The sequence below is a fragment of the Channa argus genome, chromosome 20 (assembly GCF_033026475.1).
Source record: "Channa argus isolate prfri chromosome 20, Channa argus male v1.0, whole genome shotgun sequence".
Taxonomy (NCBI): domain Eukaryota; kingdom Metazoa; phylum Chordata; class Actinopteri; order Anabantiformes; family Channidae; genus Channa; species Channa argus.
In genome coordinates, this window is record NC_090216.1 from 12,703,204 (window position 1) to 12,717,987 (window position 14,784).

The window sequence follows — 14,784 nt, forward strand, 5'->3', positions numbered from 1 at the left end:
CCCCCCCCCCGCCCCTGAGGGGACAAGCTGAACGTTGGTTTGTCATGAGATGGTCTTCCTTCCGCAACCCTCCCATTTTATCCTGGTTCGGAAACGGCACAACGATGGACACACCTTATGGGGTGGGATTCGAAGCCACGGACTTCTGCAGCCCAAGCCACTTCTCTACCACTGAGTGACGAGCCCTCCCACCCATCATGATATAAAATTAAGACATAAAATCATAGACATTCAGGTAAACAGTCAAAGGTTCAACACTGTTTTTATTATAAATCAATACATTTTATATAAAAAGGGCAAGGGTTCAGAAATAAAACCATTGTAGATGTAAACCAAACAGTCCAGGGCCCCATTTTTCATTTGCGGAACAGTTATATAGGATAATATATTGACGATTTGGCATGATCCCAATCTGTTGGTAGTTATTTTGAGCTTGCGGTCAGATTTTATTCTCAGTTTGCTAGTTAGTGTATACAAGACAACCACCATTTTGAAGGATGTTGGACCAGGAGGTCCATCTAACTATGAATCCACCCTGCTTAATCAGGCCACCTATTGAAATTTGGGGGATTAATGGGAAACAAATGTGAATTTTTGTGCAATGGAAAAATACATGGGTTAGAGTAACAACACTTTCCACGGTCACCAGCTACACTCTGATAATCTTCTTGGACACAGTTTACCAAAACAAACAATACATTTTTAAATCATCAATGTGTGCGCTTTAGTAAGTAATTTGATAACAATTCAGAAAATGAAAGAATGTAGCATTTTAAATGAATTCACTCAATTAATTCTTCACAATTAATGCTAATATAAGGTTAAGAGTAACCCACAGGTACTAGAATATTTTTGTAACTTTACCTGTTCCCTGGTTCCCTAGTCAGCTTGTCTTTGCTCCAAGTATATACAGAATTTACACTAATGATTCAGCATCAGTTCAATTGACATACAATCGTGGTGCCAGTAAGGATTAGCATTTAACTTGTCAGGACACTTTTTGCCTTTACTTTTCTAGATTTTTCAGCACCTTTAAATTCCTAGCCCTTCTCAAGTGGGCCAGTCCTTCTCAAAGAACCCAGATAACCTGATCTAGGATTAGAACAACCAGCATTACTCATTTAATCTTGGATCCGTTAAGCCACATTTGAAGAATGGGGCCCAGGTTATGGCCGTCCTCTAAACAAACTGAACCATTTATCACAGACTCTTGATTAGCCAGCATATCCTGTCTTACACTCATTCCCCAAAACACCTTTAGCTATACTTAAGATCAATCTACAGTTTAGAAAATGTTTACAATGGAAATAATGTGGTTGACATCAATCTCTGCAGCATAGCGGGTTAGCATGCCATTGGTTTTTGTGCAATCTATTACAACCATAGTCAGCAGCAGTCAACATTGTTTGTGAAATGTGCACACAATTTTTTTGTATATCGCTTTCAAAATGTGAAGACTTAAATTCCTAGAAGTAAACAATATATGTTTTGGGGAGGGTTGCATCAGGAAGGGCATCCGGCGTAAAAACTGTGCCAAATCAACATGCGGACAATGATCCGCTGTAGGGATAAGCCGAAAGGAAAAAAACAAAATTAAAAAAAAAAAAGTAAGTGGCTCCAAGTCTAATGGTGCTGAATGCAACATAGGTTTAGGCATCCACTCTTTAGAAACAACTAAGAACTAGCTTTCTGACATCTTGCCTTTAATTTTTCTTAAAATTAGACCGAAGTGAACTGCTTCATGACACTAGGTAGAAATCAAAAGGCTAGATGTCAAAAGGAGCACAGCCAGCTGCTTAAATAAACTAAGCTGCTAACTGCATTAGTTAAACACAGAAGAGGGCCGGGTCTGTTAACATGGAAATCAAATTGGATATTAAAATGTATGTTGTAACTTTGTATTAGGGATAGAAATGTGACTTTTATTTGTATTAACTTTACAATAAAACTGCCCTTGTGACAAATTGTAATCGATTACTGTCTGCCATCTAACTGCAGGCCAAAAGTTGTAAAGGCAAAACACGTGCAACTCATTTATCCTCACAGCACTGCAAAAAAAAAAAAAAGATAGCATACAGTCTAACTAGATTAGTTCAATTAAGACAACTTCACTGACCCCAGACCTTCTAAGAAATCTTGTGTTTTGGTTGTAACAAATTATCTGAAGTCATGTTGCCGACATTTCCCTTCTTTATTATTAACCATTTTCTTTTACAAATCATATCAGTGGTATCATGTCAAAATTAGCTGTATGATAACTGTGGGTTATGGCTTTCTGTTGCCTGTTTTTAAAACTAAGCCATTGCTTACTCTGCTGGGTTATGATAGGTAGGTGTAGATTAAAATGGACCACTTGTCCAATTATTTAAAACACACATGGGAGAAAAAAAATAAAACAATAACTTAAGTAGAAGTGCTTAAAAGATAGCAGTTCTTAGAGCCCTTTTGAAAAACCAAACAGGGTTGCAAAGCAGGAATCCCACCCCAACAGAATAGGAGAGCAAAATGAACAGCTGAAATGGTAACACTAATCATCCAACGATTCACAGATGTACAATTGACTTATAGGTTATCCTGCCCTCCCTTGCAAACATTTCTATTTTCCTGGTCAGTGCCCCCCCCACGTCTGTGAGCCGCGGCTGCCCTCTGTTTCAAGTCTGTCTGTGGTAGGAGAACACTCAGTCTCAGGACACCTCCCTTCTTCCTCTTTTGACATTAATGCCTGTTGCTCCTCTTTTTTCCTACGCTCCAACTCCCACTCTACAAAGGTGTCGAAGAGGCTGGGCCAGGCCTCGTCCTCACTGTAGTTGCTCAGGTCTGGCCCAATCGCCTGGGTGAAGTTGAGGAACATGTTCCATGTGTCCCTTGAGATGCCCCGAACACCTGAAGGATTCTCTGCAAGAAAGTCCAGCCAGTGCTCCAGAATTGTAGGTGTGTCCTGGGTGAAAACCAGGCGCCACAAGGCGATGGCAATGTCACGCTGCAGTGAGCGTTGACCCTCATCAGCATCCAGGCCAAACTGGAAGGTGAAGCGGTACAGGTCTTTGAAGTTCTCCTCACCTTGAGCATCCTCCAGCATGCAGGGGAAACGTGAGTAGATGCCTTTGAGGCTGTCTGCCTGGATGGCCTTACAGCCCTCAACAAACTCTTTCCTGCAGACGTACAAAGAAATAGTACCAGATTTCAGAATGCTGGACTATGTCACCATTTTTCAAGGATATGAGGTCTAAAAGCAAAGAGTTTACTTTTCAAAAAAGCAGCACCAGAAGAAATAACACCTGTATTTGACAAAGAAAACCAATAAAAAAAACTTTTTGCGAAGTGATCTATTGCAAGCTGCAGGCCATGTGTGTACAACAGCAGTGACAAAGATTAAGGCATAGCTGCTTACAGTTTAAAGAATACTTTTACTTACAATGCAACTTTGACACATTATTCTAACTTCAGAGTTGTGGGCCTCAATCCAGGCACATACTTTGTTATTTGAAGCACTCAAACAAAACAGTTGTTCACAGTCAAATGCAATATAAAGGGCTTTAGTAAGCACCAGATCACAATGAAGCATGTTGGTAACCAGAGTGTGGTATTGTCCAAAGCCTCTGGACAGAAAAGTGCTGAGTTAAAAATCAGAGGGTGAGCAGTGACAAGTGACCCACCCAGCAGGCAGCCCTATTCATCAATGCGGCTAAATGCAGAATGGGAGCAAAGAGCACGATCCATTTCCTCTGTGCCCTGTACCTGACAGTGGGAAACGCAGTTTGTCTGTCACTGTGTGTGTGTATGTGTCTTTAGTTGAACTAAGTCTGAGATGGATTAAATGGACCACTGCACAGTAGAAAGAATTGAAGGTCTGCTATCTTACAAAGTGGCTAGCAGTGTAGTTGCCAGTTAGTAGATGTGACACTACATAACTGTCGGGAGTATCAGAGAATAATTGTTTAAAAACAACTTATGGAAATTAGGAACCAAAATCTATGAAGCATTTGTAATTAACACATTATCAGCCCACTTAAACTGAAATTCAAAGCTCTATTATACTTTTGTTTGAATTTCTCACCATTTTGGGGCATTTTTCCAAACTTTTGTAGTTGTGTTCCAGTTTTAAAAGTTTCCATTCTTTAGCCCGGTAGAAATTGGGGAGGGTTGCATCAGGAAGAGCATCCGGCGTAAAAACTGTGCCAAATCAACATGCGAACAATGATCCGTGGTGGTGACCCTGAACTCAGGGGATAAGCCGAAAGGACAACAAACTTGAGGCCCCCCAAGGAGCAAAGTGTTTGTTCAATTAAAGTGGAAATATCTACACAGACATGCAACTGGACATAGATCTGGATACATAGTGCTGGTCATGTGGAGATGTGTCAGTCTATATAACATGATGGGCACTCCCATGATATGGCTCAAACATAGTAAAGCCTAATTCAGATGTCTTTACCAGCTAATAGCTTTGCATTAGTACATACTCGTGTTAAACAGTGTTAGTGTGAAACTTTGCATCTGGAAACTTTGCCTCTCTGGATCCCCAACATAAACAAATATACTCAAGTTTAATCACAGTGTGGTGAATACCTACAGTACATTACATACCTACAGTTCTGCACAGTAATCCTGATATACAAATATCCCTGAAAATAACATTCCTTGTTCCCAAAAACACTACCATACCTTGTAAACTTGCACATGGTGGCTGCTTGAAACTTCCAGGCAAGAACAAGTACTCGAAACTCTGCTGGATCCACGCAGAGGTCATTGCAAAACCTCTCCATGCCTTCCTCCAAGATTGCATCTTCATGCTCATCCTTGTAGCAGCCGAATAGCTCCTCAATGCGTAGCACTGACAGCCCGTCTCCATCCAGAAACTCATCTTTGCGTTCCCGTATCACAGCAGGGATGACAGGTGTCTCCACCGTAACCTCTAAAGCCTTAGTCCCATTCGACAGCTCAGTGGTGGGTTTGCTACCCAGGGTACTTGGGTCTTCTTTGTGGCCCCCACCAGCACCACTACCCTTCTTGTGATGGGATTTCGAGCTGCTCTCCTTGTCTCCACTCTTACTGCCGAGGGAGGACGTTGGATTCTTACACTTGGTGACACACTGGCCCATGTCTTTCTCCCTGGTCCCTCAGCTGCCTTTCCTCCTCACCTTCAGTCCCCGTCTGAACCACCTAGACGCCTCTGCTCTGGCCTGGCAGGATGTCTCACCATACCCTCAGACCTGAGGAGAAGGACAATTAAAGCCGAGTCAGTGTTGCTCACAGTCTAAGAGTCAAGAATCTTGTCTGTGGATCTGTGAAGAAAGTCAAGTCAAACTACATAGATTTTTTAAATTTAACGTCAAGAAGTTAGGCTAATGCAACTGCAAGGGGGCACAAGCCAGTGTGTTCTTGTGCCAGTCCATAGTCTGGATAAATGCAGACGGTTATGTCAGGAAGGGCTTCCGACGTAAAACACATGCCAAATTAAAAATGCGAATCATGACTTTCACACCGAATATTACTTCCATACCGGATCGGTCGGGGCCCGGGTTAACAACGACCGCCATCAGTGCTGTTGACCTACAGGGTACCGGTGGAAATTGGACTACTGTTGGTTGAAGTCGAAGAAGGAGAGGAGGAAGCTGTGTTCGTAGGCAGAGAGAGAAGAGGAAAGTTGGACTGACAGTAGGGACTCTGAATGTTGGGACTATGACAGGGAAGGCTCGAGAGATGATTGACATGATGCAGAAAAGGAAGGTAGATATACTGTGTGTCCAGGAGACCAGGTGGAAAGGTAGCAAGGCTAGAAGCTTAGGAGCAGGGTTCAAGTTTTTCTACCATGAATCAGATAGGAAGAGAAATGGATTAGGAGTTATCCTGAAAGAGGAGTTTGTGAGGAGCATTCTAGAGGTGAAAAGAGGAGAAGCTGGAAATTGAAGGCATGATGTTCAATGTTGTTAGTGGTTATGCCCCATAGGTAGGATGTCAGTTAGAAGAAGAATTTCTGGAGTGAGTTAGATGAAGCGATACAGAGCATCCCCAGAGGTGAGAGAGTGGTGATTGGTGCAGATTTCAATGGACATGTAGGTGAAGGGAACCGGGGGGATGAGAACGTGATGGGCAGATTTGGTCTTCAGGGCAGGAACGTAGAAGGACAAATGGCGGTAGACTTTGCAAAGAGGATGGAAATGGTTGTAGTGAACACTTCCTTCCAGAAGAGGCAGGAACATAGGGTGACATAAGAGCGGAGGTAGAAGCACTCAGGCAGAGTACATCTTGTGTAGACGTTGTAATCTGAAAGAGACCAGTGACTGCAAAGTATTGGTAGGGGAGAATGTAGCCAGACAACATAGGATGGTTGCGTGTAAAATGACTCTGGTGGTGAGGAAGATGAAGAGGACAAAGGCAGAGCAGAGGACGAAGTGGTGGAAGTTGACAAAGTTAGAATGTCGTGTAGTTTCCAGGTAGGAGCTGAGACAGGCTCTGGATGGTCAGGAGGTGATTCCAGATGACTGGACCACTACAGCTAATTTGATCAGGGAGACAGGTAGGAGGGTACTCAGTGTGTCATCTGGAAAGAGGAAAGTGGACAAGGAGGCTTGGTGGTGGAACGAGGAAGTTCAGGAGTGTATACAGGGAAAGAGGTTAGCTAAGAAGAAGTGGGACACTGAGAGGACTGAAGAGAGTAGACAGGAGCACAGGGAGTTGCAGCATAAGGTGAAGGTAGAGGTGGCAAAGGCCAAACAAAGAGCATATGAGGACTTGTGTGTTAGGTTGGACACTAGAGAGGGAGAAGTGGATTTGTACAGGTTGTACAGGAATTACAGGAATTTGTACAGGAATACAGCAACATATGTTAATGTATAATCTCCCTTCTGTATAGTTAATTACTCATAACACACTGATTTTATGTGCATATGTTAATGCAATAGTGTGAATCTACATACAACGTCTTTTGTTCAAGCATTGGATAACTGATGAAGTAACTGGTGACGATGTTACTTACAGCCAGTCTCTCAAACAGCACTGGACACAGATAGAAGTGACTTTCTATTTTGCTCCATCACTTTGACCTTGACATCCGCAGTGCTGAAAAGACACATTATCTTGCAATCATAAGCAGAAAGTGATAGCTCAACATTCCTCAACCGGAAAAACTATTTGACATTTTGTCTTATTCTTCGACAATTCAGTTACTAAAACATAATTTAAAATAAAAAGTTTGCAGGATTTGCACTGAAAAGACACTGTGGACTAAGCAGGGCTTCCACATTTCTGGTCATGGGGCTTTAAATCTCTAAAGTTAGGTGTCCAGTTTCCACTTACAGCTTATGAACTCTGTTGCAATATAAAATTCTTCTGAACCACCTTCCTCTTTTAGAAACAACTTTTACTTTGTGTAGCAATCATTGATCAAACCGAGATAGTTGCCTCGCATTAATAAAAGATAATGTATGTTCCAAATCTAACAAATCGACTTCATGACTGATCGCTGGGCATGTAGAGACAAACCTCTCACAGGTCCACCCTGGCCAACTGCACCTAGCTAATACTCGATGGACGTTTGAGGGCTTATTATTATTATTTTGGCAAGTGGCGAACATCTCAAACACGGTTACTTAACTGAGCTAAACAGCTTATGCTCAACATTCAAAAAATAATGCAAACCGTGTTTCGATTATAGTTTATCCACACTTCACACTTTTAACTATTCAGTAATTCACACTCACACTGTACACGATTCGCAACAAATCGTTGCCAACGGGCCATTTACATCCAAACTGACTGGCCTTGACGACGTCGCCATAGCTAGCTAGCATCAGCTCGGTTAACTAAAAGTTAGCTACCAGCTAAGCTAGGTCTTTCGCTTGAGACATCCAGAAATACCTATATAATCCTGGTAAGGAAACTTACCTGCTTGGAAATCTCTACTCTGAAGAAGTCGATGTTCATCACAGCAGGAATGCCAGTGCGAATTAAGTTGTTATAAACGAACTGAGGGAAACTCGTCGCGTTTACTCAGACTGCTAGCTAACTAGTAGGCAGCTGACCAAAAACTTCCTCAACGATATCTTTTCCGTTGATATAAGAATAAAAAAGTTAAAACCTAGCAACCAGGGTGTGCTTTTCGATCCATTTTAATTAAGTTAGCTCTTTGGAATGAGTTAATAGACCCTCTCGGACTAAGCAGCCAATTTCTTTGTGCTTCCCCCTTTTAGTCATTGCGTGTAGCTACATTATGGACATCACACATATACTGCATCACTTCCTGCCGACCTACAGGCAACCAACAGCTGATCTTCATCTCAGCGATGCCAGGCTATTAGAAACATCTTTTAATTTTCATAAATTAACTTTAAATGCTATATCACTGTATTACACCCACATGATTATTCTTTAATAAAAACGTTTCGGTCAATTATTTGTGCACAGATGTCTGAGACCCATATTAAACTGCATTATGACTAAAACCAGTTTCTAACAATCCCACAGGGCTTACACATTCTCTACAAATGGTGAACTGCAGAAACGTTGCTCATAATATAAAGTAGTAAGACTGCTCTAACTTTCTATGCAACGAAAAGTAACGGCACACATTTGTATATTTGCCTTTTTCAGCCTTCCCGTTTATAAACCAGCGCAGTGAAAACGTCATCATTAGGCGACGCGTGTTTTTGCTGTCCTAGCAAGCTACAGCCGAGCTAACGAACCTCTTCTTTAAACCCAATAGGTTGGTATCTTTTGTTATGTTTGGTTGTAAAACAGTGACATTAATGCAATCCAGGGTGTTTCATGGATACATTGCACTTGTTTTTCTTCTAGTTTACCTTTGTTCTTGAGAGTATATACTGAGCCTAAGCTCAGGAGAAGACATTGATAACTCACCGCAGTGTAGACAGTTTAACGTTGGATATTCAGACTTTTATCAAAGTTTATCTTCAATACACGATCCTTTGGATTGTGATGTATTATAAATCTCAGCATAGGATATATGAGCAAATGAAAACAAGCTAGACTGAGAAAGAGCTAATCCTATATTAAAATGCAATGGTGACAAACTCTTAATCAAAATATAGAGGTTGTGTATGCAGCCGGATGAGCCTTTGAGATGTCAATAAAACTGGGTTAGTGTGGGTTAGTGTGTCAGAAATAGAGAATAAAAATCAATAACACTTTATTAGTTCATAATGCATGATTATATCCAAAAAATAGGACACAGGCATGTACTGAGTGGACTTAGATATGAACAAAGTTGATCTGAAACGTCTAGAAAACAACAATTGCATTAAATCTCAAAAGTGACCTTTCTGGATCGGATCTATTTCTTTATTAGACAGCTATTGTCAAAAAATAGATTGTAACAGGCCACTGTGTTGTGTGCTATTTATCGTGAATCTGAAGGTTGTGCATGTAGTAGGTGGAAGCAGTTATAAAAAAACAGTTGATATGACATATTTTAGACATAAAGTGTCAAAACTATTAAGAACAAATCAGGCTGTAATAGGTTATTTGACCACAGTGCATGCTTTTCATTCAAAAACCAAAGGATTTTGCATACAGAGGGAGGAGGCTCAGATGTCAAAAGTGGCTTGGACTTTGTCAGTCAAAAAGTATAGCAGCTATTGGGGAAAAAACACTGTAACCTTATAAGTGTTACAAGATTTGAAAAACAAATCATCTGCATGTAATGAGTATACTGAAATCATTATGAAGCTGGTTCGAAATATTTAGGATACAGCACAAAGAACGAGGAAAATGACGGTAATGAGAAAAACATTTACTAACCCTGTTGGCCACGCTGCATGCACTTTAGAGAAAGTCCCTATCTTCAGTCTGTCATTTCCCTGTGAACCATCAGCTGGCGCAAAGTTGTTGTTTTTTTTAAATAAGTATACTTCAGACACAGATTGTGAGGTAAAGAAAACACTCTTGCGTGATCAGAAACATTTTTGTTCGTAATGCACAACAAATCTGGTGGAGATTCGATTTCTCTGTTAAAATTTAATGAGGATGAACTCCGCCAAATGTCTGAATATCCAATGTTAAACTGTCTACACCACGGTTGATAACTCAGTTTTATTTTTAAGGATGATGCCAAATCCTTGTGTTACCAGTTTCTAAACATTAAATAATAGAACATCTAATTACATTATTCCTAAGGCATCTTTTATTCTCATTAAATAGAACATTCTATAAATAGTTTTTTTAGTGTAACTGAAGCTGTGTTCGCTTGATGACATTTAGTGTGAAATAATGTTGAATAATGGGAACACTCAACCTAGGTTTACTGTATTTCTATTAGATTTGGTGATTTTAAACTTCTACTGTAGAATGTCAGCTAAAGGAAATATTGCGCTGTTTAATAATTTTATATTCCCTTCCTTTTGAACGGCGCTTTGATATGACCTGGTTTAATACTTGTATTAATTTGTTCCTGTTGGCTGAATATTATTATATTCCTAAATGAACGGATGCTTAATGAAATTCACAAATTAACCAAGACACAGAGAAAACCTGAGGCCTGGTACCTGGAACCTGGTAGTCCAATATTATGTATATTAGGGGCAAATAGATTTGTTGCTATTAATATTAACTTGTTGTGCATGTTACTTAAAGTGAAATTGGAAGTAGCAGTAAATTTGACAGAAGGTGGAAAGATGAGGATGTTGTATGTTTTACAGATTGCAAATTTGTGATATCTGGCAATATAAATGCATTTGGATTTCATTTGAGTTGTTATGATCTTACTTTTCCTTTCCTCAAAAGATGGACACACCAAGATTATTAACCTATGACTACAAAGCTTGGTTTCCCTGCCCAAGAACATGATTTTAATTTAACAAGGGGACTAAACCTTTTGAGCAAGGTGTTGACTTTGTGTGTGTGGGTGTGTGTAATCTATATTGAAAACTTGTGAATTTATGCCATCAAACTTGTGAACAGAAAGCATATCTGTTTAGCTTGAGGTAAACAGAAGAAACATACAGTACAGCATATTTATCAGGGCATGTAAATTTAAGCTTAATTCCCTTTATTGTGCAGGTACCTGCTGTTTTATCAGGTTCTGATCCCAGATGACCGCTTCCACTCGCAGAACAGCATTGTCGCTGTACATGCGGGTGTTTCGAATTGCTCGAACCTGGCAGGCACAGAGTGGAGTTACAAGTGACACAGAAACCGAGAGAAAGTACATAATTCAGGAGGCTCAAACTCTGTTCAGACAAAACCAGCAGGTGTGAACAAAAATACCTGCACACAGAAGTGAATTTACAGTTGTTTTTTAACCGTTTATGTGACTAATCCTTTCCCCTTTTCCCTTTTCCAGCTTACAGACAGAGAATGCATAATGAATTGTTTAGAAGAATGTAAAGCAAGGATAGAAATAGGTAAGAGTGGACTGTATCAATTGTGACCTTTGCACTTAAACTGACCTCTAAAATTCCTTCCTTGTGTGAAATGTAATGCTGTCTGATGGTTATAAATGTTTACTTCATTTATATGAAAGCGTATTGACCGTTAATTTTACACCTATGTTGCCTTTACACCTTTGTTTTGATCATTTGACCACAGTGATCTTTCAGCTAAAGTTTATTCCTTTCTTTCAAAATGCATTTGTGCAATATCCTATTAAGGTTTTCTGTGATCTTGGCAATTCTTACTGACATTATTTTCTTTACAGGTCTACATTACAGGAACCCATATCCAAGGGCTGTAAGTTACTATTTATCAAGCAAATTTTCATTTTAGTTTTTGTGTTGAGAAATTGTATTTTGTTAACTTTGGTCTCTTAATTTTCCTTTAGGCCTACCTACCACCAATGGGACTGGCAACTCAGAAGGGCCGGAGGCTGCGAGCACAACAGCGCCTGAGGAAACAGGCCAAGCCAATTTACTTACAGTCACATGACGACACCTGATTCTAGATATCCTCCAGTCCTCAACTGGGGTTTAAGCTCACTAGAGTGCAGTCACAAGCTGATCTCACAGGCTGAGTTGTCATAAGCTCTAACACAAAAACAGCCATTATTTAAATAAAAGCATTTTTCTAATTTTATTTAATCAGAAAAACCAAATCAAAAGTTCTTACATAGCTGAGGTGTGTCAGGTTCTATTCAACTCATGAACAGAAACTGTTATGCTTTTTTTTTTCTGTGTAAAAATGTTGGAATAACTACTAACTTTATATTGTTTCCTATGAAAAATAGAATCATACAGAGATAAAGGATATATAAGTTATGTTCCAACATAAAACAGTAATTTCAACAATATTTTATAAACAAGAAAACAGTTGAGAAATGTAAAAGTAATATATTTGTGAATTAATATGAAGAATTTATATAGTATCTAATTTTGGGGGGTCAAAGTGAGCCAAGTGAATTGGCCAGTGTTGTTTTTTTCCTAACATACAGGCTTTTAGGAACCACCTAATGTTGGATGTTTCTTCAAAGAATACGTGTAAAATAAACCCGTGTGTACACTGTTAGCAACAGATGTACTTCTGAGAAAGTTCCAGGCACTAAAGAGGAAGCACTGAGTGAGATTAGCATTAGAGAAGACATCCTGTAAGCAGCACGGTACATTGTCAAACCACAGGCAATAACAACAATCTGGCAGTCAGGCTCATACAGACTTATTATATTACATAAAGAGGAGGCTGAACATCTAAAATGTAAATCAGTCCTGAAACTCTCAGGTAACCAGTGACGGGCAGCAAGGATTGCTATGTTCTTGTTCTTGATGTGTTTGTTTTTGAACATGAAACAGCAGCATGCCTGTTGTTGCATTTGCAGGTGATTTGTAAAATTTTAAATATTAGCATATGAAATATCTGTTTTGCTTTGAGGCTTTTTGTCTACTGTACCTATCGTCATAATAATAAACACTGTGGTAATAGTTCAGTTTGGCTGGAGTGTTGCTTTCAGTTTATTTGAGCTCAGATAGAAGCTTTTGTCTCATGAACCTGCTGATCTGCTCGGATTTTGAAAAAAAAGACACTGACCTGCAGGTGGGGTCAGTGATTCATATTAATTTGAGTCATTTACCGAGCTCTGTACAATCCAGTTGCACATAGTACCGTAACTTAAAAAACCTTCCTTTTAGTTCTTTTTTTTGTCCTTTCGTCGTATCCTGTGAGTTCAGGGTCGCCACAGCGGATCGTTGTCCACATGTTGTTTTGGCACAGTTTTTACGCCGGATGCACTTCCTGTCGAAACCCTCCCCAATTTCTACTGGGCTTGGACCAGCACTGCAGAGCTGGGGAGGGGAATGGGCTGTTAGGGGTTTAGTGTTTTGCACAGAGACACTTCGACATATAGCTGGGACCAGGGACCAAACCACTAACCCTGAGGTACGTGGACGACTGCCTTACCAAGTGTTACAGCCGCCCCTTCTGCTCCTCCTTTTAGTAATCAACATTATTTCTATGTCCTTTATGATACCAGGTAGTGAAACTTCTGTTACATACATGCATTTACTCATATATATATGTGTATATATAGGTTTTATTTTAACTGACCTGGTAAAAAAGCACCAATAATTCAGAGTAAGGTGCATCAAACAGCCAGGTAGCTCAGTTTTTAGATCACACACGAGTAATAGGCCTCCACAGTAACTCTGGAGTACATTTCAGTGAAACGCAAAATGTACTTGAAAAGCCAACTGTAGCTGCTGTATTCTGTAGGGACTAAAGTGTATTTTTTTGTCCTGCTCCACTTTCCAGTACAGAGTGGAATAGCAAAAATGTCTCACTAAACAGCACTGAAAATATCAGTTCACTCATTGAAAGTGCAGTATTGCTGTCTGGTGATAGTTACCCTTCATAAAAGACAATTAACTGTAGACTTTAAATTTTTTTTATTGACTGACTCACTTCAGCTAAAAAGGTCACCTCTTCATGGACTTCATGGGTCACTTTATTTGTCCTCCAGTTCCACGTCGGCCTGCACGCAGCCACATGATGGAGCCCAGTGAACGCAGAGTGAAGGGAAGTGTGCATGTTTATTCAGTCTGGTGGCTGACACACCAGACTCCTGCCTCAGGCATCGGAGTGTAGTGTCTTTAGAAATGAACAGTCCTGGTAGAATTAAATGGCCTTTGTTAAACACAGAACTAACATGCCCTATATAGATGTTAACATGTCCTTCCACTACTGGAGACAGACAGAAATAGAGGAAGATTGAGGACATAAAAAAAAGATAAAAGGGCATCTGCTTATCTGCGTAATATATGAATGAAAAAATACTGACCAGTTCCTGCTTTTTACAAATCCTACAGATGCAGCACCACTTGACGTCATGAGTAACATGCAAAGAAAATGAGGTTTGTAAAGGAATCCTCTAGGGAGACTGTAAAGTAATCTCCTAAATGACAAGGGGTCAGATGAGGACACAGTGGAAAAAGTGAGAGCCTGCAACAAAATCAGAACTATTGAAACAAGGTTGTCTACAAAACATAGATGTACATGGAGTCTAAATCAGTATAAAGACAGACTGTCATCATTCATTTTAAACATAAACTCTTATTTCTCCCAGACTGGTGAACACGTTTATAACACCTGGTTAAAGTAAATAAATACAAATAAGCGGTTAAACCTCGGCCAATTAAAAGTCAGGTGTAATACTGGAGAGATACTAGTCAAAGATTTACTACAGATAAGAGAAGGTTAAAAACATTCTCACATTTTGTTGCCAGCAGAGGTCACAACACGCTTATTACCAAAACCTTTTGCATCCAGAAAGTATTCAGAGCTTAATTTTTTCACATTTTGTTATGTTAAAGCCTTATTAAAAATTATCATTAATTTACTTTAATT

The 14,784-nt window shown here is 39.8% G+C and overlaps 2 protein-coding genes across 5 annotated transcripts; one reads left to right on the forward strand and one right to left on the reverse strand.

Moving 5' to 3' along the window:
• Nucleotides 1–245: 245 nt before the first annotated feature.
• dcun1d3 (defective in cullin neddylation 1 domain containing 3) lies at nt 246–8,240 on the reverse strand. 4 transcript variants are annotated; one of them, XM_067487901.1, is made up of 5 exons: nt 7,888–8,240; nt 6,980–7,062; nt 5,504–5,615; nt 4,666–5,213; nt 246–3,152 (listed from the first exon to the last, which is right to left on the reverse strand). In XM_067487901.1, the coding sequence occupies exons 4-5, from the start codon at nt 5,100–5,102 to the stop codon at nt 2,609–2,611; spliced, it is 981 nt and encodes a 326-aa protein (XP_067344002.1). In that variant the 5' UTR covers nt 5,103–5,213; nt 5,504–5,615; nt 6,980–7,062; nt 7,888–8,240; the 3' UTR covers nt 246–2,608. The 4 variants fall into 4 exon arrangements, with proteins under 4 accessions (XP_067344002.1, XP_067344001.1, XP_067344004.1 ...); XM_067487900.1 differs by lacking the exon at nt 5,504–5,615 and having other exon boundaries at nt 7,888–8,239; XM_067487903.1 differs by lacking the exons at nt 5,504–5,615; nt 6,980–7,062.
• Nucleotides 8,241–8,574: 334 nt separating this feature from the next.
• Nucleotides 8,575–12,871, forward strand: lyrm1 (LYR motif containing 1). Its single transcript, XM_067487905.1, has 5 exons — nt 8,575–8,704; nt 11,017–11,207; nt 11,300–11,360; nt 11,654–11,685; nt 11,777–12,871. Exons 2-5 carry the CDS (start codon nt 11,049–11,051, stop codon nt 11,888–11,890), a joined length of 366 nt encoding a protein of 121 aa, XP_067344006.1. The 5' UTR covers nt 8,575–8,704; nt 11,017–11,048; the 3' UTR covers nt 11,891–12,871.
• The last annotated feature ends 1,913 nt before the right edge of the window (nt 12,872–14,784 follow it).

What these genes read in the sequence shown, in the direction of transcription:
- lyrm1 (XM_067487905.1), top strand. Translation starts at nt 11,049, where the DNA reads ATGACCGCTTCCACTCGCAGAACAGCATTGTCGCTGTACATGCGGGTG. An exon ending in TGTTCAGACAAAACCAGCAG is followed by an intron (nt 11,208 to 11,299) that starts GTGTGAACAAAA and finishes TCCCTTTTCCAG; the next exon opens with CTTACAGACAGAGAATGCAT. An exon ending in GGAACCCATATCCAAGGGCT is followed by an intron (nt 11,686 to 11,776) that starts GTAAGTTACTAT and finishes ATTTTCCTTTAG; the next exon opens with GCCTACCTACCACCAATGGG.
- dcun1d3 (XM_067487903.1), bottom strand. Translation starts at nt 5,102, where the DNA reads ATGGGCCAGTGTGTCACCAAGTGTAAGAATCCAACGTCCTCCCTCGGC. An exon ending in ACCATGTGCAAGTTTACAAG is followed by an intron (nt 3,153 to 4,665) that starts GTATGGTAGTGT and finishes GTACGTCTGCAG; the next exon opens with GAAAGAGTTTGTTGAGGGCT.